Raw genomic sequence first — 26,891 nt, 5'->3', positions numbered from 1 at the left:
CCAGCTTCAAATTCTTCAGAACTGTCAATGAACAGTATTGCTCAAATCTCACGATTATAACCTTAGCTTTAACATCTTTCTTTTTACCACTATAGCAGATCCCACTTCTCTTATTCATGCCAATTTTCTTCTATCATCTTTCTAGTTTCTAGAAATTTAGGATGTGCCCTCTTCTCTATTTCTCACCAAGTATAATATCTAGGTATTTCACAAGTAGGTAATTGCTGGAAAAATAAAAAAAATATGGGAAGTCAATGTTGGAAGGGTTAGAAAAAAACAAACACTAATATACTGCTGGTGGCAAAGTACTATTTCAACCATTCTGGAAAGCAATTTGGAATTACACTAACAAAGTAACTAAAATGTCCATCTTCTTTGACCCAGGGATTCCACTGCAAAGCACACACCCCAGGTGCTCAAAGAGAAAAAAGTGCCCCATATTCAAGAAAATATTCATAGCAGCATGGTTTAATGGTACATAAAAGCAACAGAGTACAACTGCACCATAAGGAAAGATGACCATGAAGAATTCAAGAACAGCATGGAAAGACATATGTAACGATGTAGAGTGGAACCACCAGAACGAGGAAAACAATAAACTATGTAAATGTATGGTGCACGTACACAGACAAACACACACATTAATGTGATGCAGTTATAATGGCTAAATTTGGGCCTAGAAAAGAGCTAAGAAATGCATTTATCTTCCTTCTGGTTACCATTTTTTCCTCTTTTCTTTCTGATTCTCTGTTATAAAGGAATGGCTTTACTGGGCCAGGGAAGAAACAAGGACATATTTGGAAATTAAGATGAGATAAAAACAAAAAATAAACAAATATTTTAAAAGTGGACATTTGCAGCAGCTCCTATCTCCAATCTCTCCTCCCTCCAAGTTAACATTCTTCAACAAGACCAGCTTCCATACCATTTCAGTTTGATGTCACTCAAACGTGGCATTCCTAAATGCTAAGTTACGGGCTTCATCCCCTTCCTCATCTCATCAGGCCCCATTTTATTCATTCCCCTTCTCTCTCCTCAGTTGAGGTTTCACCAAGCAAGCTGATTTAGTATCCCCCAGCTCACAACTCACCCCACTCCAATTCTGAAGCTTCATGAGCTTTTTTCCCTCTACTAAACAGTGCTAGAAATAAAATAATCCACTAAAATGCCTCATTTTACAGAGAAAAACTGAAGCCCATAAATGTGATCCCTTCCCAAGGTCACAATGCTTTACTTTGCCTAGTTCATTATGTTCAATCCAGCTCAGTGCTTCAACCTACAATCCTGCTCTTGCCCCCCTTCTGCCATGAAGACTTCTGTTACATAAATTATTGTCCCTCACTAGACTTGACAATTTACATGTGTGAACTGAAGACATCAATGTGTCATACCACCAATCTTATAGGAATTCTACACAGAAAAATTTAAAGATCACTAAGTTATGGTATGGACCATGACTCCTATGGTTTTTTTTTTTTTACTTTTCTGTGCCTAAAATAGTGCTCTGCCACTTATGAGAAAATGCTGAACACTCTTCGCGTCCTTCAGGAGAAGACCAAAGCTAGCAAGAGATTATCTTTCACTGTATACTGAAGAGGGCTATGCTCTTGCACTCACCTCATCTTTACTAGTGTACTCTACTATCTCTGTGCACAAATTGCTGCATTTGATGGTTCCCAGGTTCTGCTGATTGCTTTTCCGATTACAGCTGTCTTTGTAGAGCATGTAAGGGGTCCCTGTCTCCGTCTGAGACTCAATGATGGCATACCAGAGCTGCTGGGCTTTTACAACTTTACGGACACGACCTTGCTTCTCATAACTGAAAGACAAAGCCAAGGTGCCAGCCTGAGTGTTCAAAAATTTTATTAAAGATAACTTCAACCAAGTTAGAAAGACTAGATGTCTACTTTAAGAACTGTGAAGACAAACTACAAGGATGGAAAGAACTAGTTCTCAAAGCTCTCAAACACATAGGGTTTCCAGGTATCTACTTTATTATGTGACCTTTACTTGCCAATTCCTTAATCTCTCTTTACTAATTGCCCCAGCTCATCCTAGGCTCAGCAGGGATATCTCCGTGTCCCCCCTCCCTTTCTGTGTTCTAGATCTGTGAATTCATTGATACAAGGAATTTCTGTTGTAAAAACTCCCTCTGCCAATGCAAATTAGTAATCTATAACTTAAAGTCTTTTGAGAGTTGTCTGGCACAATGAAAAATTAAGTGACTTGCCCAATACCACATAGCTAGTATATATCAGAGGCAGAAGAAGAACCCAAGTGTTCTTGACTCCCAGAGTTACCATCTAACCATACTAACCCAAGATTCTTCCCTTCCCTTAGTACACTCAAAACAGCATTGAGCTTCTAAAAATAACTAAGGGAAATTTGGTAAAATACAGACAGTGACAACTAGGCAAGACAGAAGGTGTCATCACCCTATAGTGTGAGGTACCAACTGTGGAGGTCAAGTATAAAGTAGAATCACAAGAAAATCCCAGGGGAAAAAAAAAACATCAGGTTCTCTTCCTTTCAACAGATCTGTTTAGTACTGGTCTTGTTGTTCCATTGTTTCAGTCACGTTTGATTCTTCAGGACCCCATTTGGAGTTTTCTTGGCAAAGATACTGGAGTGGTTTGCTATTTCCTTCTCCTACCGAGGGTCATACAGTTAGTAAGTGTCTGAGGCCAGATCTGAACTCAGGAAGAGTAACCTTCTTGATTCCAGGCCCAGTACTCTATCCACTGCACTACCTACTTAGTCAGTATCCCTTTAATGTGACCCCATTCTTGACATGTGAACACTAACAGAGCACAGCAGGCAGCATACAGAGTTCAATGTATTCAAATTGTCTAATACAGTTAATATAAATTTACTCCTACAGTTAATCAACCTTTCAAAAGGAGGCTTGACCTCTAAGCACTCTCCATTGGTAATAAAAACCTAGTCTTTAAAAATAAAAATAAAACATTTAACAGAAGTTTTAAAGACACAAAGAATGAAATGGGGGTACCCAATGACAAAGGTACATTTATATCTTGGCCTGTGTAACAAACCTATTCAACAAATAGTCTCTACTGTTAAAGTCCTTACAGTCTAGAAGAGGATAAGATAAAAACATAGCAAGAAAATACAGTTTTATGTCAATTACATTAGAGAAAAACAAAATAAAGCACTATTTTATCATGTCTAAGAAAAAATATTCAAGGTGCTTAGTAACTGAGTAATTAATTACATGCCTTCCCTGACATGTTACAGAAATTTGGCTATTCCAGGTCAAGGTTATCATTTATATCATAGCATTTATTATGACCCTACTATATAAATAAGACACTGTAGGAGCAATCAGGTGGCTCAGGGAGTAAGAGCACCGGCCCCAGTGTCGGGATGACCTGGGGATCAAATCCAGGCTCAGATACTTAGCACCACACCCAGAAATAACTGCTGGCTGTGTAACCTTGAGCAAGTTACTTAACCCCAATTGCCTTTAAAAATAAATAAATAAATAAATAAGAAAGACACTGTGCTAGGGAAGAAGATAGTTAATATTTTATTTTTTCCTTTTATCATACCTTTCATATAACTTCTCGAACTCTTCTCCCCAAACATCATCCAGACCAGGACACTCATTAGGACACATCAGAGACCAATCCTACACGAGACAAAAACAAACTTCTATAAGGAAATGTTAGTTACCTACTTCATCTCAAGTCCTAATGTATGGGATAAGAATTCCTTTCATTCTTTGTCCTACAAATGGACTGTGGCAATAATTTTTTATAAGTGATTCAGTCTCTTCCATACCATTTCTTCTTTAAAGTCCTTTTTACTTTTGTCAAATATCATCTATTTTAGATAATAAACCTCTAAAAGGCTGACACAACATCTTCTAACTTGCTTTGTCCAGTATCCTACATGGATCCATATGGAGGTAAGCACTTAATAAGCACTAGATACAACAACAGAAAAGAAAAATTTGATAAATCAGGTCATTCACTTATTTGACTTCCACATCTGGTATCAAGTACTCACCTGATTGTTCTCCACACGTTTCATAAAGAGATCTGGAATCCAGAGGGCAAAAAAAAGATCCCTGGCTCGCTGCTCTTCCTTTCCAGTATTCTTCTTCAGGTCAAGGAATTCAAAGATGTCCAAGTGCCATGGTTCCAAGTAGATGGCAAATGCCCCTGGCCGCTAAAAGGTAAATCAGTGCTGTTTTAAGAACTAGTATAATAAAATCTGAAGGCAATAATCCCTTCAAATTGTAGAGGAATTTTTACTTTCCAAAGCATTTTCACATCCATTGCATCTCATATGTTCCTCACTACGATGAGATAGGTAAAGTAGGGACTGTTCCCATTTGACAGATGAGGAAACTAAGCAGGGTGGTCAAATATCTTGCTCTCCCATGAAATAGCCAAATTTTAATAACATCACACTAGGCATGTAATTAATAAGCTAAATGCTTTGAATTTATACCTAGACAGATAAAAGAATAGACTTCACAGAGAGCAAGATACAATTCTAATCCTTAGAGATGAAGCTGGCCATAAGAGCTAGATAACTTCTAGACCAGTTTTCCTCCCCTTTCAATGGCACCAAAAGAATATGTAAAATTCAGAGAAGGGATTTATTTCTTTAACTATAAAAGCTGTTCCCTTTAGAAAAAGGGGGGACAAAAGGAAAACCTATGATGCCAAGTTCTTTATGAAGTAAAAATAGCAAATCAAAAGGGAGTTAACTCATTACTAGATAATATAGAAAAAGTGATTGTTATATAAAATACCCATAAGGGACAGTGTGGGTCAGGAGACCAAATCAGAACATACACACAAGTATTGACTTTATATTGACTTGCTCCCTCAACTTCTCTATACTTCAGTCTCCCCCTCCCACAAAATGACAATGATTTTTTAAACTTTATAAAAAGTGCCAACATTTAAAAAGACATAAAGATTATCAACTATTTTTTAAACAAAGTTCTTTGCAAAAATAAACTGAAACATAAAGGACTTAACAATAAGAAACTGCACACAAGTGAGTCACCTCCCTGCAAGCAGATGTTGACCTTTAATTCTGATTCTCACATTCTGAAGAAAGTAGAATACCTTGTTACCCCCTTGATCCACATAGCGAGCTGTATTGTTGTACACTCTAAGCATAGGAACAAGGCCATTAGAATTGCCATTTGTCTGAAAGAAACAAACAAAAATGCTCAGCTCAATTGTCAGTGGGGCAGAGGAAAGATCAAGATGGCCAAACAAAACAAATGACTCCAAATAAGGTCCCAGTTCTTGGATGTTAACTCATCAAGTTTCAACTTTCTTCTGTCTCTTAATATTTCCTTGGAAACAAGTTGTTCAGCATAAGGAAAGCAAGGAAAGGCAGAATATAACTCCACTGACACCTTTTTTCATAGTGCAAAATTCCAACTTTACATCAAAAGAACCCCTTTAGGGTTCTTATTTGGTTTACCAAATAAGGCTAATTTTAATTTTACATATACAACTCTTGACATAAAATTGCTTTTAAATGAGAATCTTGGCTATGGTAGGAAAAGTAGCATGCTAAAGAAACAATTGTGGGGGTGGGGTGGCATTTTCTTATTCAAAATATAAAGATACCTTTGAGAGCTCAAAAATAACCGGATAAGCAAATCATAGGTTCTGCTACTCATAAGCTATTGCCTTGGGCAAGTCACTTCCTCTCTATGGACTTCAATGTTCTCATTTGTAAAACTAGAGAGTTAAAACAGATCACTCCTAAAAATCTCTCTCTCTTCTAGCTCCAAAATTTAATGAATGAACTGGTTCTAACAGAAAAAGACAAATCAGAGTAATTTAAGCATACTTTGGTTGAATCTGAGGATTAGAGGGAGCCTCACAGATTAACCTGGTCACTCTGTCACAAGGTAATGATGAAAAGAGCTAAAAAAGATAAGTATATAAACAACTCAACTCTCACAGAGTGTAAAATTATCATGTCATATTTTCAAAGAATAGCACAATGGTTTCTCCAAAATAATCACTGACTCTAAAGGTGGTTAAGAAAAGTATTTCTCACGCCATTGCTGTCATTTACAGCAATCTATCCATGTCTAAAACCTGGTACTGAGCCCTTCTCTTTTCCAGTGGGGGAAGTTAAAGGGGGAAGAAAGTAACAAGAATTTATAATGCCTACAATTTGCCAGGTTCTGTGATAGGTGCTTTTAAAAAAACAAAAACAAATACTATCTCATTTGACTCTCACATTGACCCTAGGAGATAGGTACTGTTATCTCCCCCATTTTACAGATGAGAAAACTGAGGCAAACAACAATGAAGTGACTCATCCGGGTTGCATAACTAGTAAGCATCCAAAGCCACATTTGAACTCAGGTCTTTCTAACTTGAGGCCTAGTACTCCACCCACTGTGCCACCAGAAAATGAAGAATTGACTGATAATAAAAAAGAAACATTCTTTCTCACAATTCAGAGCAGAACTAAGGTTTGAAGTTGGCATCAGTTTCAATTAAGGTGGCATTTAACAAAAACTGTTGATGAAACACTAGTACTGAACATGCAGAAAATTTCATGAAGAATGTCTCTCAATTTTGCAGAGAACCAATATAATGATGCATATCACTTTATCCAAATTTCATTATAAAATATATTATAGGATGTCAAAGCTAGAAAGGGAGGGAAGGGGAAGAAAATAAACATTTACAAAGTGTCTACTATGTGCCAGGTACTATACTAAGTATTTTTTTTCTCTTTTCTTATTTTTTAGTTTACATCATTCATTTCCACAAGATTTTGAGTTACAAATTTTCTCCCCAATTTTCCCTATCCATCACCCCAAAACAGTGTTCTCACTCAATATCCCCTCCCCCAATCTCCTCTCTCCTGTATCTTCCCCCATTCTCCCTTCAACTTTCCAGTAGGGCACAGTGGATCTCTATGCCCCAGTTTCTGTATATCTCATTTCCCAATTACATGTAAAATAATAATAATATGTGTATATATTTTTAAACTTTGATTTTAAAACTTTGGATTCCAGATCCTTTCCCTTCCTCCCTTGTCACCCACCTTCACTGGGAAGATAAGCAATTCAATAATATAGGTTGTACAAGAATAGCTATGCAAAACATTTCCATAGTGGATATATGTAGCAGCAAGCACCCAATGTCCCCAGGGTGGCTTTCAACACAGGTTCTTAGATGTGCTTTTCTAAAGGAAAGCAACTCAAAATGGGTTAACAAATTTACTTTAATCAATCAAACATATATCGTTTACCTAGTTCAAGAGAAAAAAGGTCAGCACCCCAAACTACAGAGTATACAGAGGTTACACGTATAAGTTACAAGAACATTTCAGCAGACAGGCTTCCAAACTGTCCAGCTATTACATACATCAATACCTTATCCCAGTTACCAGAGAGGGAAGCATTAACATCTGGGTTTTCAAAGCCAGGGGGGCTCTCAACATCGGCTGCCCAGAGTCTCATTTGGTCAAATCACACAACACTTCTCAAAGTGAGCCCCAAAGCAAAGTCTCCCATCAGGGATTATATAGCCTTCTCTGGGCTCAGAGAATGTAACAACCCTCTTGACCCACTGCCCAATCACAAAGCACCAAGGTGTGGGCTTTCCTGAAAAACAAGCCTCCCACCATGGGTTCCAGGTACACTTAACCTAGGGGCAGGGAAGATCTTTAAATTTACATTCCTATAACATTCAGCCCCAAGATCTTTTATGACCATAGCATAGACAATTTACATTTGAATTAGAACTAAACATCTCTTAGGTCACATTTTCAAGATATATAACTAAAGTTACCAAAGTGGCCACAGGGCCTTAAACAAACACAAAGTACATTGCCTTATCACCTCAATTCAAAACAAGAGTCCAAATAAAGTTCTTTTGGGCAGAGGAGGGTGTCCTTCCCCTCACACAGCTCTAGCCCCTACTCCCAAGTTCTGAAGGGCATTGGGGCAACAAAACCAATAGGGTGGGGTCCTTGGGGGTCCATGGCCCTTCACCCCACCCACCATAGACACAAGTCCATCCTCCCCCCGGGTCCCAAACTGTGGGATGCAGCAAGGAAACACATTCAGTGTTCCTGCCTTGCAGCACAGTGCTTATCTTGTCCATTCCAAACTCCTGGGTAGGCGACAGCAGCTCCTAGGTTCTTCCCAGGTCCCCATGCAGGCAGCTCACCATTCCTGCTTTCAGCTCAGTGAAGTCTACATGCAGGCCATTCTTCTCTCCTGGGCCATGACTCCACAGAGTCACAGCTACCACAACTGGGAAACAAACAATTATCCCAGCCCCGATACTTTCCTTTTACTCTGCAGATCCCATCCTCGTCGCCATTTTGTAGCAGCAAGCACCCCAGCGTCCCCAGGGTAGCTGCCAACACAGGTCCTTAGATCTGCTTTTCTAAAGGAAAGCAACTCAAAATGGGTTAACAAGCTTACTTTAATCAATCAAACATACATCATTTACCTAGTTCAGGAGAAAAAAGGTCAGCACCCCAAACTACAGAGTATACAGAGGTTACAAGTATAAGTTACAAGAACATTTCAGCAGACAGGCTTCCAAACTGCCAGCTATTACATACATCCATACCTTATCCCAGTTACCAGAGAGGGAAGCATTAACATCTGGGTTTTCAAAGCCAGGGGGGCTCTCAACAACGGCTGCCCAGAGTCTCATCTGGTCAAATCACACAACACTTCTCAAAGTGAGCCCCAAAGCAAAGTCTCCCATCAGGGATTATATAGCCTTCTCCTGGCTCAGAGAATGTAACAACCCTCTTGACCCACTGCCCAATCACAAAGCACCAAGGTGTGGGCTTTCCTGAAAAACAAGCCTCCCACCATAGGCTCCAGGTACACTTAACCTAGGAGCAGGGAAGATCTTTAAATTTATATTCCTATAACAATATATTGTGGAAGACTGACTATATTTCCCTCTATCCTATCCCACCCCCCACTTGTTCTATTCTCTACTTTGATCCTTTTCCTTTTCAAAAGTGGGTGCTTCCAACTTCCCTCCTCCCCAGCCTGCCCTCCCTTCCATTATCCCCTCTTTCTTCCCCTTCTCCTCTACTCTTCTATAGGGTGAGATACCCTATTTAGTGTGTATGTCATTCCCTCCCTAAGCCAAATTCAATGAGAATAAGGTTGATTCATTCCCTTTTGCCTTCCTGTTCTTCCCCTCCATTGTAACAATTTTCCCTTGCCTCTTCTATGAGATAATTTACCCCATTCTGTCTCTCCCCATCTACTCTCATTATATTCCTCTCTCACCTCTTAATTTCACCTTTTAAGTATCATCCCTTCCTATTCAATTGGTCCTGTGCCCTCTGTCTATGTATACCTATAGACATATATACACACACTCACATATGTATTCATACATCCATGTACCCTCCTATAAACACATATATGTATGTATACATATACATAAATATACACACATATATACATTTCTATTCCCTTCAACTATTCTCATACTGAAAAAAGTTTCATAAGTTACAATTATTATTTTTCCATGTAGGAATAAAAGTAGTTCAACTTTGATAAGTTCCTTATGGTTTCTTTTCCCTGTTTACCTTCTCATGCTTCTCTTGCTTCTTGTATATGAATGTCAAATTTTCTATTCAACTCTGGTTTTTTCATCAAGAATGCTTGAAAGTCCTCTATTCCACTGAATGACCATATTTTCCCCTGGAACATGATGCTCAGTTTTGCTGGGCAGGTGATTCTTGGTTTTAATCCCAGCTCCTTTGACCTCCAGAATATCATATTCCAAGTCTTTCAATCCCTCAATGTAGAAGCTGCCAGATCCTGAGTTATCCTGATTGTGTTTCCACAATATTCAAATTGTTTCTTCCTGGCTGCTTGTAATATTTTCTCCTTCATCTGGGAACCCCGGAACCTGGCTATAATATTCCTATCTTTTCTTTTTGGGATCTTTTTCAGGAGGTAATCGGTGGACTCTTTCAACTTCTATTTTGCCCTCTGGTTCTAAAACATCAGGGCAATTTTCCTTGAGAAGTTCTTGAAGGATGATTTCTAGGTCCTTTTTTTGATCATGGCTTTCAGGTAGTCCAATAATTTTAAATTATCTCTCCTGGATCTATTTTCCAGGTCAGTGGTTTTTCCAATGAGATATTTCACAATGCTTTCTATTTTTTCATTTGTTTGGATTTAATAGTATCTTGATTTCTCATAAAGTCACTAGCTTCCATTTGTTCCAATCTAATTCTGAAGGAATGATTCTCCTCAGATGATTCGGAGTGCCAGATTGCACTCCAAATTCCCAGGTCCCAAAGTCCACACTGCACTGATCTCTCACTTTGTCCTTGGCATCTATGGGTTAATTCTGGAAACCGCCACAGCTGCTGCTAAACTGAAGTCCCTCCAGCTGGCAGCTGGTCAGGCCACCCTGGGGCTAAGACTTCCGGCTCCAGCAGAGCTGGGGTCGGCTCCCAGAGCGCTGGCTGCTTGCTGCCAGCCTGTCCTCAGCAGGTTAACTTCTCTGTGTAATTTTGTGTTTTCTATAGCTCCAAAGTCTGTCTAGAGTCAATTTTTACATGAATTGGGGGAGGTGGGAGCTGGAGCTGTGAGGAAGTCCTCTTTTTACTCCGCCATCTTGACTCCACCCCTCTATACTAAGTATTTTTACAAATATCTCATTTGATCCTCACAATAACCCTGCAAGGTAGGTGAAGCTATTATTCACAATTTACAGTTGAGAAAACTGGAGCAAACAGAAGTTAAGTGACTTCCCTAAGTGTCTAAGGCTGGATTTGAACTCAGGCCTTCCTGACTCCAAGTCCTGAATTCTATCCACTGTGCCACCAGTTGCCTCTAAGAACCATACAAATCATTTATTCCAACTCCCTTATTTTACAAGAAAGAAAATAAGGCCCAAAGAAAAGGGAATGGCCCAAAGCCATGCAAGTAGTCAATAGTACAGATGGAACTAGACTCAGGCCTCTTGATTCTGGGTCAAATGCCCTAGTATTTCAGGTTTATACTACACACACACCAGAATTTCACTCAATTATAATAGTTTTCTTCAAGTCAAACCTTGGGACACTTACCCCAGCAATGTAACTTCCAGTAGCTCTGATACAACTCACAGCAACTCCAATGCCACCAGCTGACTTGGAAATCAGTGCACACTGCTTTAGTGTGTCATAAATGCCTTCAATACTATCATCTTTCATACTCAGAAGGAAGCAACTACAAGAAAGCAAATATGTAAAAGTAAATAATACTGAGATAAGCAGGATGACAGAATGTACTTGTATTTTCAGAAGACTATAATGTTTATTAAGTATGAGAACAGAAACTATAAAGAAGATTTTAAATTTTCAAAACCAGTTTTATCTACCCTAAGCCCTGAACTTACTAGCATGACAAAGCCTGAAAGATAAATCCAGAAATTGTCTTCTGACAGTTTTGTCATCCTGCTACTCCCCATTCAATACTACCAATTCCCTCTCCAACTGAGGTACCAATTCATTCTGCTCATTAGTTGACAAAAAACCCAACCAAACTGTTAATCTAATAACAACTCATACCTGTAAGGCATTAAATAATAAAAAGCACTTTCCTAACAGCAATCCAGTAGAGTAGGTAGTACAAGTATTATCATCATTTTACATATAAAGAAAGTAAGGGTCAAAGAGACTAAGGAATGTCCCAGTCACCCAGTTATTCAGGACCATAGCCATTTGTCTTGATTTTTATCCTACTGCTGGACTTGAATGACTCTGGAAGAAAGAGTGATGCTGACAACTTTGTACAGCTCTGCCTCACTTAAATCCAATTCACACACAAGCCAAGACATCACCCATCATCTACTATTTTATCCCAACATCGGGATGTCAATGATCCTCTTTGAAAATGAAAAAGAAACAAGGTTATTCCAGGTTTCTGGTTCTAAGTCCAATGTCCTTTGTATTATAAAATATTGCCTCCACATCCAACCAATTTCTACATGATATCCCTAAACTATTATTTCTAAAATAAATTTTCACCAAGCTCTTTTATCTGTTCAAGGAGCAAAGACTACCTATTGCATCACTCCTAAGATCTATTCTGGTTGTCATGACCCTCCTTATTAAATCTAGCCACCTACTCTCTACCTATACTTATTTCTAACTAACCCCCCACATGCATCAAGTCAGGCCAGGATTCTTATTCTCTCCTGAATATACCATGATCATTCATACCTGAGGGTTTCTGCCTACTCTCTATGCTCTCCTCCCCACCCTCTCTTCACAAAATGTCCTTCCCTCTTTCCCTACATTCATCAAAGCCTTACATATACCTCAAGGTCTACATCAAGTCCTGCCCTCCCCTTCAAAACCTCTTATCTCCCATTGCACTTAAAGTGTCGATACCTATTTAGGATCTAGTCTAATTGTGCTTTTTTTGTGTCTTAGGTAGTTAACTCAACTAGACTACAAAGCTATTTAAGAGCAGGAACTTATTCTTCTGCACTTATAAAGAAGCAGACCCCATATGCCTAGACCTAACTGATTTCCTTCCAGTTTGGGGCCCATTCCTTCATAATATCTCTTCTGCACAACATCTAGCATGGTACTGGACATTGAAATAGCACTCAGTAAGTACTTAATTCAAAGGATCCTTGATTTGATTTTGTTAGTGTGAAAAATTTCCACATGTCATAACTTACTGGTATATCAAGTCTAGTGAGCTCCCTGAAACAGAGATAAAAGCGTCAAGAGGCAGGATTTGAATTTAGGTGTTCCTGACTCCTAGCCACTTAGATGACAGCTATTCCTTCCCCAACCCCCACCACAACATTCACAAAATCCAAAGAAGGCAAAGTAGCTTGAATTTCTTCTCTCCTTCCTCCCAGACTTCCTTTATGTCTACAGGCTGTATTAGATGCCTGACATGCAAGATCAAACTAATCTGGCTTGTTTGCAATACCTCAGAACTGGACTGCCTTTTCAAAGGGTAATTGAAGGAAAGCATTAAAACAGTCGACAATATGACCATGACCCAGGATACAGCAGACCCACATCTCTTGAAAAGGCATAAAATACCTAACAAGAAACAAATGAATAGTAATATATTTCTCTGTAGCTAAGACAATTCCTCAGACCTAATTCTTTTGGGGCCCTGCAGAATCTTCAATCCAATATTCTATAAAAATGCTGCTAGCTATTTATTGCTCAACTAAGAGTTCCCTTCAATATAAAAACAGATAGCTTGTCACAAATCGAGAATATGAGGTACAAATCTAAGAACTAAAGTAATCTTATTGTGATTGTCTGAACTGCTCATATTTTGAAAAAATGCTATGAAGAACTGTTCTAATTTGTTTAGGCCAAAGTTCATCTCTGTAGGTCAGAAGACTTCCAGAGCATTAAGGAAAGTCAAAAGGGATACGGAATATAACGTACCTAGAAAGCTGGGGACGGTTGGTGCCTGCATTAAAGAGGGTGGGGGAAGCATGAGTAAACCATCTCTCAGAGAGAAGGTTGTAGGTTTCAATAGCAGCATCAATGTCTTCTTTGTGTATTCCCACAGAAACTCTCATTAGCATGTGCTGAGGTCGTTCAGCCACTAAAGGTAAGAGAAGCAATTCTTCTATGATACGACAGCTTATCATAATAAGTTTGGAACAGATGGTGAAATCACAAAAGCAAAATGTCATTAGAAAAACTTAAAAGGAAAAGCTAAGATAACTGTTGAAATATATAGCCTAAAGTATATAAATAATATTTGAAAGTTAGAAGATAGACCTCTTAAGCTGAAGAGCACATAGTTTATTATGCAACCCTACAAAGATAAAACAAATCACTCAAGAATACGTTTAATTCTTACCCTTTCCATTGATCTTCAACAAATAGGAACGTTCTAAGGTCTAGAAGAAAAGCCAAAGCAGACACCATAAATCATTCAGATTATAATTCAACTAAGGTATCATAGGTTGTTGTAGCTGGGAGAGACCATCTAGAGTCCTAGACCAACATCTTCATCTTACAGAGTTAACTATGACCCAGAGTTGCAAAGTGATCTCCCAAAGGTCACAAAACAAAGTCAGTGGCAAAGCCAGGACTAGAACTGAGGTCTCCTGGCTGCCAGTCCAACACTCTTTCCCTTGTACCACACATAAAGCCATTCACATTAAGGCAAGCTTCAACTCTTTTAAAAGGAAAATTAATTACAAGTGACTTTTCCACATGTTGGTGTTTAGTCGTTTCAGTTATGTCCGACTCTCTGTGTCCAATCCCATATTGGATTTTCTTGGCAAAGATACTAGAGGTTTGCCATATCCTTCTCCAGTTCATTTTACAGATGAAAACCTGAGGCAAACACTGTTAAGTGACTTTCCCAGGTCATATAGCTAGTAAGAGTCTGAGGACAGATTTGAACTTAGGAAGATGAGTCTTCCTCACTCCAGACGCAGAACTCTATCCAGTTCACCCCTAGCTGCCTCCATTCCACAACGTGGCACATTGCAAATAGCAGTTGCTTTAAAAATATCTAACTGTATTGCATAAAGACTAGTTTCATTCTGGAACCCGTTCTATTATTAAACTGTTGAAATTTTAAGAGTTTGGGTTTAAAAAATACTAAGTAATAAAAATTCTAGAAAAAAATTATTTCATAATTAATAATAGCTGGATATAGCACTCTGTACAAATGTCAATGAATGGCTAGTATGCTATAATTTTGAAAAATCCTCCAGTACTATTCTCAAGGCACCCAAAATGCTAAAGAGAAATGGGAAAAAAATCCAAATAAGGATAGAAAAGCCCAGGTAGCTCAAATTGCACCCCATCTCCCTACTGCTTATTCCTTAGATTACTTAGCCCCTTTTAACAATTTCCCACTCCCACTCCTACATAAACAAATGAATGAATGGATAAGTAAATAAAAATAAATACAAAGCATTTCTTACCTTAAAGCCAAAGTAATTATAAGAGAAATCTCGATCATAAATAATGGCAGAGTTGAGTCGCTAAAGGAAAAGAATTTCAGAATTAGATTAACTGAATAAATTTAGGACACTAAAAATTTCTTCCAATAGTCTTTTTTGAAAAATCAGCCATTCATGGGGGCGGCTAGGTGGTGCAGTGAATAGAGAACCGGCCCTGGAGTCAGGAGGACCTGAGTTCAAATCCTGTCTCAGACACTTAACACAAAACTACCCGTGTGATCTTGGGCAAATCACTTAACCACAACTGCCCTACCTTCCCCCCTCCAAAAAAGAAAACAAACAACAACAAAAAACCAGCCATTCTGTTTAATCCAACTACACGGAAAAACCAAGTGTCATGTATATAGTCAGGTATATTCCATTATTGTCTAAAAATACAGATTTCTCTACAAATCTACACAGAAGGGTAGATTAAAATTTGGCAAAGCATTGTATACAAGTTTACTTCAGCTTATATGCTGAAAAATTGCTTAATTTTTCAAAATTCAAATCAACTATTTGAACCTAACTTCTTATGTTTTTTCTATACCCTACAAAATAATCATGAACAATTGTAAATTTTGCACTAGTTTGATCAAAAAGGTAGCTTTGGACATGTGGAAAATTGGTGGAAATGAACTAGCCTTAAGACAAAAATAACAACAGAGACTCTTAGCATGTACTCAGTAATAACTCGTATCTGAAATTAACTTTACAATTGACTTTTAATTAGTCATCAACCTAAATATCCATTACACAGGTAATATCTGTAATAGTAATGGAACTTAAAGATCCCCCTGTATTGGCTTGGTTTTTGGTTGGATTGTGTTAAAACACAGAGCTTGTGAATCCCATTTGTGGGATGGACTTGTTGACATGAAAAGAGAGGACTGAACTGGGATGAGCTGGTGACGTAAATTTAGAGAGACACAAGAACTTTTTTTTGGAAGTAGCACCTTTGGAGGCAGACAGAGATGCAGAGGATTGCTGAGGGCCATTTTGAATTGCCCACAACTTTTGAGAACTGCCACCCAGAGCTGCCAAGGATGAGGAGAAATGGCTGTTATGCTGGTACTTTATCTGTTTTGATGTTGTTTTGCCAGATTTGTCCACTGGTGAAAGACAGTGCTGTTGTTGCAGAGGGCTTGGAACCTTGCTGTTGGTTCAGAGCTCCTGAGACTGTCCTGCAGACAGAGAGTGAATACTGTCCACTGGTGAAGGACAGTGCTGTTGTTGTAGGGGTCTGGGAACCTTTCTGTTGGTTCAGAAGCCCTGAAGAAGGATTTTCTTGTTGTATGTTTACAGAAATCCTGGGAGAGGGTTTTGCTAATGTTTTCAGGGGTTCTAGGACTGTTCTACAGACAGAGGATGAATTAGTGAAGAGACTGGCAATGTATCTTGTGGCCTTGCTGAGCTTTGTCTCCCCAGGAACAAAGGTTGCTGAGAACTTGCCTCATGTCAAGATGAAGAAAAGATCTCCACTTGGGTATTAAATGCTGTGCATAAGCTTGTTGTAACTCTGGGATAGATTCAATTGTGATCCAAGGGTGGGGAACTTTTGACCTTTTTGTGCTCTGTGATTGAACAAATGAATGTACTTTACTTATGACTGGAAACTAATCTCCATTTGAGAACAGGGGCTTTGTGATGGACTAAATGAATGTACATTCTAGGGGTGGAGTAGTATTTAAAAGAGGGACTTTGTGATTGATTAAATGAATGTAATGTCCAGGGGTGGGGTAGCACTTGGAGACTATTGAATCACTTAGTAAATGCTGTATTTTGAATGATGTCATATTTTGATCTTCTCTGTTCTTAATTTTTCACTGAATAAAATGGAGAGCACCTATGCTGGTATTTTGAACCTTGGGAAGTTGCCTTGGCATTACATTATGGTATAGTCGGCAAGGATTACAAAGCATAGTGCCTCTATTTGTTCCAGGATCCATAGCCATTTAGATTGAGATTGTAAGGCCAAGGATCCTGGAGGAGTGGAATGTAATAGAAATGGAACTTAAAGATCCCCCTGTATTGGCTTGGTTTTTGGTTTGATTGTGTTAAAACCCAGAGTTTGTGAATCCCACTTGTGGGATGGACTTGTTGACGTGAAAAAAGAGGGCTGAACTGGGAGGAGCTGGTGACGTAAATTTAGAGAGACACAAGAAAAGAGAGAGGCAGAAGAACTTTTTTTTGGAAGTAGCACCTTTGGAGGCAGACAGAGATGCAGAGGATTGCTGAGGGCCATTTTGAATTACCCACAACTTTTGAGAGCTGCCAAGGACTGAGGAGACATGGCTGTTATGCTGGTACTTTGTCTGTTTTGATGTTGTTTTGCCAGATTTGTCCACTGGTGAAAGACAGTGCTGTTGTTGCAGAGGGCTTGGAACCTTGCTGTTGGTTCAGAGCTCTAGAGACTGTTCTGCAGACAGAGTGAATTCTGTCCACTGGTGAAGGACAGTGCTGTTGTTGCAGAAGTGTTGGAACCTTGCTGTTTGTTCAGAAGCCCTGAAGAAGGATTTTCTTGTTGTATGTTTACAGAAATCCGGGAAGGGGGTTTTGCTAATGTTTCCAGGGGTCCTAGGACTGTTCTGCAGACAGAGAATGAATTAATGAAGACACTGACAATGTGTCTTGTGTCCTTGCTAAGCTTTGTCTCCCCAGGAACAAAGATTGCTGAGAACTTGCCTTATGTCAAGATGAAGAAAAGACCTCCACTTGGGTATTAAATGCTGTGCTTAAGCTTGTTGTAACTCTGGGGTAGATTCAATTGTGATCCAAGGGTGGGGAACTTTTGACCTTTTTGTGCTCTGTGATTGAACAAATGAATGTACTTTACTTATGACTGGAAACTAATCTCCATTTGAGAACAGGGGCTTTGTGAAGGACTAAATGAATGTACAGTCTAGGGGGGGAGTAGTATTTAGAAGAGGGACTTTGTGATTGATTAAATGAATGTAATGTCCAGGGGTGGGGTAGCACTTGGAGACTATTGAATCACTTAGTAAATGCTGTATTTTGATCTTCTCTGTTAATTTTTCACTGAACAAAATGGAGAGCACCTATGCTGGTATTTTGAACCTTGGGAAGTTGCCTTTGCTTGGCATTACAATATCTTTGAGGGGTTTAAAGCTCAAAGGACCCTGAAAAATAATCTAGTCCAACATGCTCATTTTACAGATAAGAAGACTAGGTAATTAAGTCCTTGTGCTTGTTTGCAGACTATCCCTTGTTTAATTTACTCACTCTCTTCTCCACCATTCAGAATCCTTAAATGATACCTCTTCCCCAAAGCCTTACCTTACCCATCCATTATTACTATTCTCTCCCTCCTCAGTTTTCTTTATAAAATACTTTTTGTACAAATATGTATAAAATGCATAAATGTATGTAAATATGCCCCAAGTCTCCCAACTTCCCATCGGAATTTTAGCTCCTTGAGGCCAGGGGCTCTTACCGTTCACATTTTTATATGCCCAGTATATCCAGTATTGTGCCCTACACATAGCAGGCATTTAATAAATGTTCGTTGAACTGAATTTAAGTATAATTCAGAAGAGCTATCAAGACCCATACAATCTTCTCTCTAGTGCCTCAAATTTACTGATGGAAGAAGACTGGAACATAGGAAAGCAACTAGACAGGATGGTGGAGAAGATCTTAAAATTTCATCTGAGAGTGATATAAAAACAAAAGATACTCAAAGAATAAGATCATTTTTAAAAAGACAAGCAGGGCCCTTACTTCCACATGACACACATAGTATACAAATGTGACCCTTCCCTGCCCCATCATCACTAATATAATATTTTGAAACATGTCAAATGATATCAATAATATAATCTATTGTATTTACATCTAGCTATGGAGGACAGGGTAAATAATAGCACTTATAAACATACAGTCTCTTAAATACTGTTACTGTTTAACACATTGTGATAGTAATGGCATTTAAAGATTCCCCTGTATTGGCTTGGTTTTCAAATTGAAAACCCAGAGCTTGTTAATCCCACCTGTGGGATGGACTTGTTGATGTGAAAAGAAAGTCCTGAACTGGGAGGAGCTGGTGACGTACATTTGGAGAGACAAGAGAGAGGCAGAAGGACTTTTTTGGAAGCAGCACCCACGTGGAGGCAGAGAGAGAGACTGAGAAGTATTGCTGAGGGCCACTTTGAATTGCCCTGGACTTTTGAGACCTGCCCCCTGAGCTGCCAAGGACTGAGGAGACATGGCTGTTTTGCTGGTACTTTGTCTGTCTGTTTTGATGTTGTTTTGCCAGATTTGTCCACTGGTGAAAGACTGTCCTGTTGAAGAAGTCCTGGAACCTGGCTTTTGGTTAAGAAACCCTGAGACTGTCCTGCAGACAGAGAGTGAATACTGTCCACTGGTGAAGGACAGTGCTGTTGTTGTAGGGGTCTGGGAACCTTTCTGTTGGTTCAGAAGCCCTGAAGAAGGATTTTCTTGTTGTATGTTTACAGAAATCCTGGGAGAGGGTTTTGCTAATGTTTTCAGGGGTTCTAGGACTGTTCTACAGACAGAGGATGAATTAGTGAAGAGACTGGCAATGTATCTTGTGGCCTTGCTAAGCCTTGTCTCCCCAGGAACTAAGATTGCTGAGAACTTGCCTCATGTCAAGAAGAAGAAAAGACCTCCATTTGGGTATTAAGTGCTGAGCTTAAACTTGATGTAACTCTGGGATAGATTCAATTGTGATCCAGGGGTGGGGAACTTTTGACCTTTTTGTGTTCTATGGTTGAGCAAATGAATGTATTTTACTTATGTTTGGAAACTAATCTCCATTTGAGAAGAGGGGCTTTGTGGTGGACTAAATGAAGGTACAGCCTAGGGGTGAAGAGGTATTTAGAACCGGGACTTTGTAATTGATTGAATGATTTGGAAGGTCCTGGGGTGGGGTAGTCCTTGGAGATTATTTAATCACATTTAGTAAATGCTGTATTTGGAATGATGTCATGTTTTGATCTTCTCTGTTCTTGGTTGGTCACTGAATAAAATGGAGAGCACCTATGCTGGTATTTTGAACCTTGGGAAGTTGCCTTTCCTTGTCATTACATTACACACATCGCCTTTTTTAGGGAGCAATTTTTGTCCTATACATCAATCACTGCAAATGTTTGATTTATTCTCTGTAAACAAACAGATGAGCAAGTCAATAAACAACACAACATACATCGTAAAATAAATTTCATATGAGAAGCATGATACTTACATCTTTATTGGCTAAGACAACATCTAAGGTTGATTTTGCCACCATGGGAGAATGCCTTTCATTAGAAGGATTTATGTAGTTATAAAGATCTTCCATCACATCTAAAAAATAAAATAGGCAAGAAATCAGAATTTAGCCTTACATAGAATAATTTTTAAAACTCCTTATATCTTAGTCTTTTTCCTCTTCTTATTTCCAAGGTCTCATAAACTTAGTCACAGGAGCTTATTTTTTTTTTTTAGCAGAACCTTGGCCTGATTTTCTCAGAAACTGGTAATACCCAACAATGCCACTCTTAAAATGTGAATTCTGGTCCACAGAAAAGGAAGAGAATGTGACTCAACATTCTAGGGATTCAGGGCCTATGGATCACTAAACTCACTTAATCTAACTTATCTTATGATACTGGTCAAATAGCTTTCCTTTGTTTCAGCTTCTTCGTATTTTTAAATGACCACGATAGAATGAAATGCTTATTAAAGGTGACAGGTAACAAGGGAAGCTGGTGTATAGTTGCCAATCACCATCTATTCCACCTTCTTTTAACAGCCCCACAACTTCTAAGTGCTAACAGACTCTCAAGACACTTTGAGTTTGGGGATTTTTTTCTTTCTTTCTGAGGAAAAGAAGAGGTCAAGAATTGAGAAGTGTCAACAAAATAATAAATCGTAATATTTCTAAACAAAAAGTAATTTTTTAAAATTACAATCAGTTCTTACCAGTTCCCTTCCATTTTCAGAGAATGCTAAATTCTCTCAGTTTTCCAACTCAGACTCACCACTGAACACTTTCTTTGTTTCTTTATGCAAATTAGAAACAGCAATCCTGGCTGCTAAGATGGCATAGTCTGGGTGCTTGGTGGTCAAGGTTGCAGCCGTTTCAGCAGCCAAGGTATCTAATTCCACTGTGGTTACCCCACTGTATAATCCTTGGATAACTTTCATGGTGATTTGGGCCTAGAGAAACAAAATCACAGGTTCTCTATCTTTAGTAATAAAAATGAGAGCTATTCAGAATTGTAGGTTACATTTATATAGCATCTTATGTTGGCAAAGCATTTGATGGGCAGTATCATCTCACTAGAATCTCACAACAACCCTGTAAGATATGTGTGATGGAAGGACCTACCTTTGGTACTTGGGAAAAGGCACCACATTTGGTTTCCTGGTTGAGAGCTGAAATCTTAATCTCTATACCACTGTACAGGCTTGTCCTCCATGTCTGAAATACACTTCCTCCTCACTTCTATTATATCACAGATTTCCTAGCTCCTTTAGAAAATCACATATCACTTTTTCCTGGGGGGTTTTCTTGATTTCTGTAATTGTTGGTACCCTCCCTTCTCAAATTATCATGTACATAGCTATCTGTTTACCACTGCATCCCTCCCACTACCCATTCAGTAGAATGTAAGCTCCTGGCTTTTTTGTCTTTGTTTTTCTTGGTGCTTAGCACAGTGCCTTGCATATATCAGATGCTTAATAAAATTATATTGGATTGGATGCATATTGGAATTCTTGAGATGTTTTATCCCTAGGCTGGTCACAAAGAAATCTCACAACTCCTAAAGACCATAGGTCCTAGAAGAGTTATGATCTAAATTGGTGGAGGGAATAACTATAACAATGAAATCATAGAAACTTGAAGGAGAAAGGACTAAAAATCTGCCACGCAATCAGAATTCTTCATTGGCTAGGGGTGAGCCTGGGAGTATATACCAGACAAATATGCTTGACACATACATACATCCATACACATGTGGGCAAATCCCAAATAAGCCGAAGAATGGGTTTTTTTGGGCCAAAACAGAATCGTGAAAGGTCAAGGTAGGATCAAAAAACTGTAGCTAAAAATTGTATAAGGAAACTAGCATCTAGTAGAAAGAGTACTAGATTTGGAATTGGGAGACATGGATTAGAATACTGAATCGTATGGATACTAATTATATCAGACAAATCATTTGACCCCTCAGAGCCTCAGTTCTACAATTACAAAAGAACATTTGTACTACTTACTTCAGGCAGCAAGGTGGCACAGTTGTTAGAGTGCCAGGCCTAGAGACAGGAAGACTCATCTTCATGAATTCAAAATATGTCCTCAGACACTTACTAGCTCTACGACCCTGACAAGTCACTTAACCTCGTTTGCCTGTTTTCTCATATAAAATGAGCTGCAGAAGAAAATGGAAAATGACTCCAGTATCTTCGCCAAGAAAACCCCAAATGGGGTCACAAAGAGTCAGATATGACTGAAATGACTGAACAACAACTACCTACTTTTACAGAGTTGTTGTAAGAAAAGTACTCTATAAATATCACAGCACTATAGAAAATGGAATTTCTAGAGGGTTTAGGAAGTTTAAGTATCAACTAGTCAATTACTAGTTTATTTTTTATTCACACATTAAAAAATGATTTTATCTTGATGTATTATTACTGAATTCATATATTATTTTTCCTAACAAATTGACCATAAAGAAAACAATCATTGTGGTCTGGAGTATATGGTATACAGGATAAGAAGGAAATAGATGCCATAATCAGGCATTTAGTAATAATGGTAACGATAGAAGATCACAAATGGTATATTTTTGATCCCAAGGAACCAAGTAGGATTAGAGATTAGGAAACCAAGGAAACTCAGCATCTAAAGTTTGGGTTCAATAATCAGTACACATTTAAAAAAGCATTGCAAGTGCTAGAGTCAAAGACAAAAGATCCCCTGGACCTTTGTTTCAGACAATACACTCGGACGTTATACTCAAGAAATCAGTAGAAAAATACAATCAAAGAGAATAAAAGAAAGACTCAAATCCAGGAAGAAACTGAAAATATATTTACTTACAGGATCAACAAATTCCATGTTGAGTCCATAGCAAAGTTTCTGGATCCTAGAAGTAATCTTGTCAAACATGACCCGCTCCTGGCGGCCATCTAAAGAATTAAAATATACAATTTGTGTTAATATTTTACAATTAAATGCATAAAATGCTCTTTTGCAAAATAAATAATGAGATTCAGTGATCCTGGTTCTTAGATTACCATCATGTCCAATCCAGCTAAGAATTCTGCCTTGGCAGGGCTAACAAGAAATAAATTGTAGGAGACTGTAGTTGTTTTTCTAATATCAAATTCCAAGGTTGGAGACATACTTTGATTATCTCTAGCTTCCCTTAGCTTTATGAATTTATCATGCACATATTTATTTAACCCTTCTTGGACTCCTATTTTCAATGAAGGTAGTTTTATGTGTTCACTACCTCAAATAAAAAGTACATTTCCTTTTATGTGTCCTAAAACTGCCTTTCAAGCTTCAGAGGATGCTTCCTTAGGTCTAATATTCTGTTTTCATGGAGAAATCTGTGATCGCTTTATTCAATCTGAGAAGGCCAAAATCAACAACCATTTATTCAGCACCTCCAACATATAAACCACAGGCCCTGGGAAAAGAGATTCTAGTTTGAATAAGACATAATAATAAGTTCTCTCAACAAATAGTCTAGTAAGGGTGAGGATATATAAAATATACACATTAAAATCCTATCTTCTCCAGAAAAGATTCCCTGATCTCCCCTTACTTGGTAAAGAGAGTACTACATGAGGTCAGAGGAAGGAAAGGAAACCTTACTAAGCTTAACTGTAAAGGATGGGTAGGAATTCAACATGTAAGACAGAAAAAGAAAAGGAGGCATTCAGTAAATCAATCAGTCCATAAGAGCTTACTATTTGCCAGGCACTTTACTAAGCACTGGGAATATGAAGAAAGGCAAAAACATGGTCTCAGCCCTCAAAGAGCTTCCAGGTATAAAGAACAGTAAGAAACAAGGCATAGAAATAACAATGTAAGGGTGATGTCTAGGAGTCACCAAGTAGCCCAGTTTAAGGTGGAACATATATACTACTATTCTTAATGTGGTGATTAGAAAGCTAAGATAATGCCAGATTGTGGAGGGTCCCAACTGATCTTTACTCTGAGGGCACTATCTGCTAAAGATTTCTGAACAGAGGAATGACCAAATCTACACCCGGCAATGTAGGAAGGAGTCACTGAAATAGGAGAGAGAGCAGAGGCAAGGCCATAAGATTCCTGACTGTCATTCTCTGAGCCAAGCCCTACTCAGCTCACCCCATGGCTAGACTACAAGTCTTCCTATTCCAAGTCTCTCCAACCTCCTAACCATCCTACACACAGCTGGGATTAGTTTTTCTTGTTTAAAAACATTTGATGGTAGTTCCCAAGCAGCCCCCTCAACAAAGTATATTACCCACTTAATCAGTTATTAAGAAGTGACTGAGAGTGATATTAACCACAGCATAGTACTAACATTGAAATATTGCCTTCATGTTATTCAAGAACCGGTTGTTATCTTTGGTCTAAACTAAACCTCTCAGGGTCCTTTAATCTGGCCCCAGTCACTGAAAGAATACCACCCCCTGCTCCAGTAATACCCATCTTCTTAATATTCCCACACAGAGATATTCACTCCTACCTGGGAATATCTGCTCACACCTTCCCTCTGCCTGTATCATCCTGATCATCCTGATCCTCTCTGCAGCATCTGACACTGTCAATCACCTTCTTTTGGATATCCTGTTCTCTATCCGTTTTTCTGACATTGCTCTTTCCTGATTCCTTTCCCATCCGTCTGACCACTGCTTCTCAGTCTCCTTTGCTGGTTCTTCATTTATGTCATGTGTACTCTGTCTAGCCATCCTCTCCCCTGCCCCCCTTTTCTTTCTATACTATCTCACCTGGTGATCCCATCAACTCTTATGAGTTCAATTATCATCTCTATCACCTATGACTTTTGGACATCTCAAACTATGGATGTCCTATAGGCATCTCGAACTCAAATGTACAAAACATAACTTATCTTTCCCCCAAACTTTCCCCCTCTTTCCAACTTCCCTATTACTGTCAAGGCACCACCATCTTTGCGTCTTGAGCACCCCATAGTTCATCCATTACCAAATCCTGTCATTTCTTCCTTTACAACCTATCTCCCACACATCCCCTTCTCTCCACTCACACAGCTACCACCTTGGTAACAGTCCATACCACCTCTATCTGGACTGTTACAACAGCCTACTATTGTTCTCCCTGCCTCAAGTCTCTCCCCACTCTAGCCCAACCTCCAAGCAGCCGCCAAAGTGAACTCCCTAAAGTACAAGTCTGATCATGTCATTCCCGCTCATCAGTGATCTCTAGTAGCTTCCAATTACCTCCAGGATCAAATATAGTCTATTTTTGGGCATTTGATGCTCTTCACAACCTGGCCCCTTCCTACCTTTTAACCTTTCTCCCCTTCACACTCTACACTCTAGTTACCCAGGCCCACTTGTTTGTTCCTTGGAGATGTCCTATTTCCCACATCTATGCCCCATACCTGGAATGCCTGTCCTCTCACCTCTGCCTTAGTTTACCTTGCTCCCTCCAAGACTGAACACAAAAGAGGCAGCTAGGTGGCGCTGGAGTCAGGAGGACCTGAGTTCAAATGCAGCCTCAGACACTTAACACAAAAACCAGCCCTGTGACCTTGGGCAAGTCACTTAACCCCAATTGCCCTGCCTTCCCCCTCCAAAATGCAAAAATAAATAAATAATGGTTGGCTAATTAGTTGGCAGCACATCCTGCCGGGCATAGCCTCTTAATAAGTGTTTGTGGAACTGAACGGATTACTGATTAAGGCCTGGAGACAAGGACGAATGAAAGTCGTTTATTTCTTTAAGCGCCTCCTGGGCGCAGGCACTGGGCTGAGCGCTGGGAACACAAAGTGAGGCAAAAAGGCAGCGCCTGCCCTCTAACAGCTCACAGTCTAATGGCAGAGAGAAGACAAGCTAGCGACCCCGAACAGACAAGCTACAGACGAGATAGACTGGAGTTAATCAATAAAGCCAAGGGAAATGGGGGGAGGGGAGAAGAGGGGCAGAGGGGCCGCCGAGGCCTCCTCCCCTCCCCCGCCGGACTCGGGCTCCGCGCGGGAAATGCGGAGGGCAGGGCGGAGGTAACGGCCGCTCCCGCCAGCGGGCTCGCGCCCTGGAGGCCCCTCTCCGGCTCCTCGCTCCAGGCCCCGGGATGCCCCCCAGGGCCTCCACCCCATCCCCGACCCTCACCTCGTTTAATGACGTGCATCACGGCGGCTGCGGCTGGGGCCCGGGCGGTCGCGGTCTCGGGTGGCAATCTTGTGCTGTGGAGTCCGAGGACGGAGCGCCGAGCTGGAGCCGGGTCTGGCAGCAACTAGGCTTCAAAGCCGGGGCTGGGGTCGGAGCCAAGGTCCGGGGCCCGGGTTGCTGTAAATTAAACTCCGTGCAACACAAGCAGCTGAGGAAGCTGCAGGACAAGGGATCCGAATCCTCTTCCCGCTCCCGCCAACTACAGAATAGCATGCGCTTGAAAGGGCTTCCTTCGTGACGTCATCAGCCGGCGCTGCCCGAGGGGGAAACCTAGTCCCATCTTTGAAGCTCCTCCCAGAAGCCTTTTCAGCCATGGTGAGTTTGGCCTTGCCCAGGCAGGTGGCGCCAGAGTCCCGGCCCGCAAGCGCTCTTAGACTCTCCTAGCCGCCTTGGTAATGTTTTTTATACCTTGCTTGTATACTGAATTTTTTTCAGTTTTAACTGACTATGTGTGTACATTCATATGTGCATATTTGCATATATACGTATATATTTGTGTATGTACATATTAGGCAGTTAGGTGGCACAGGGGATAGAGGG

The 26,891-nt window shown here is 39.7% G+C and overlaps 1 protein-coding gene across 1 annotated transcript in view; it reads right to left on the bottom strand.

Moving 5' to 3' along the window:
- Positions 1-26,615, bottom strand: part of RRM1 (ribonucleotide reductase catalytic subunit M1) — a 42,221-nt gene extending 15,606 nt beyond the window's left edge. The window contains exons 1-12 of the mRNA XM_069064741.1: positions 26,292-26,615; positions 23,023-23,111; positions 20,957-21,134; positions 20,179-20,279; positions 14,937-14,996; positions 13,856-13,895; positions 13,432-13,594; positions 11,092-11,233; positions 5,106-5,189; positions 4,030-4,191; positions 3,570-3,649; positions 1,618-1,819 (exon numbers count right to left, since the gene is read on the bottom strand). Coding sequence (XP_068920842.1) covers positions 1,618-1,819; positions 3,570-3,649; positions 4,030-4,191; positions 5,106-5,189; positions 11,092-11,233; positions 13,432-13,594; positions 13,856-13,895; positions 14,937-14,996; positions 20,179-20,279; positions 20,957-21,134; positions 23,023-23,111; positions 26,292-26,310 — 1,320 coding nt within the window. The 5' untranslated portion in view covers positions 26,311-26,615. The remainder of the gene's footprint in view (positions 1-1,617; positions 1,820-3,569; positions 3,650-4,029; positions 4,192-5,105; positions 5,190-11,091; positions 11,234-13,431; positions 13,595-13,855; positions 13,896-14,936; positions 14,997-20,178; positions 20,280-20,956; positions 21,135-23,022; positions 23,112-26,291) is intronic.
- Between the last annotated feature and the right edge of the window lie 276 nt (positions 26,616-26,891).

This window comes from Petaurus breviceps, unplaced genomic scaffold (assembly GCF_028583685.1).
Source record: "Petaurus breviceps papuanus isolate PSGF00001 unplaced genomic scaffold, PetGlider_PUasm1.0 90639, whole genome shotgun sequence".
Lineage (NCBI taxonomy): Eukaryota > Metazoa > Chordata > Mammalia > Diprotodontia > Petauridae > Petaurus > Petaurus breviceps.
Note: the sequence above shows the minus strand (reverse complement) of the source record. Positions and strands in the feature narration are given on the sequence as shown.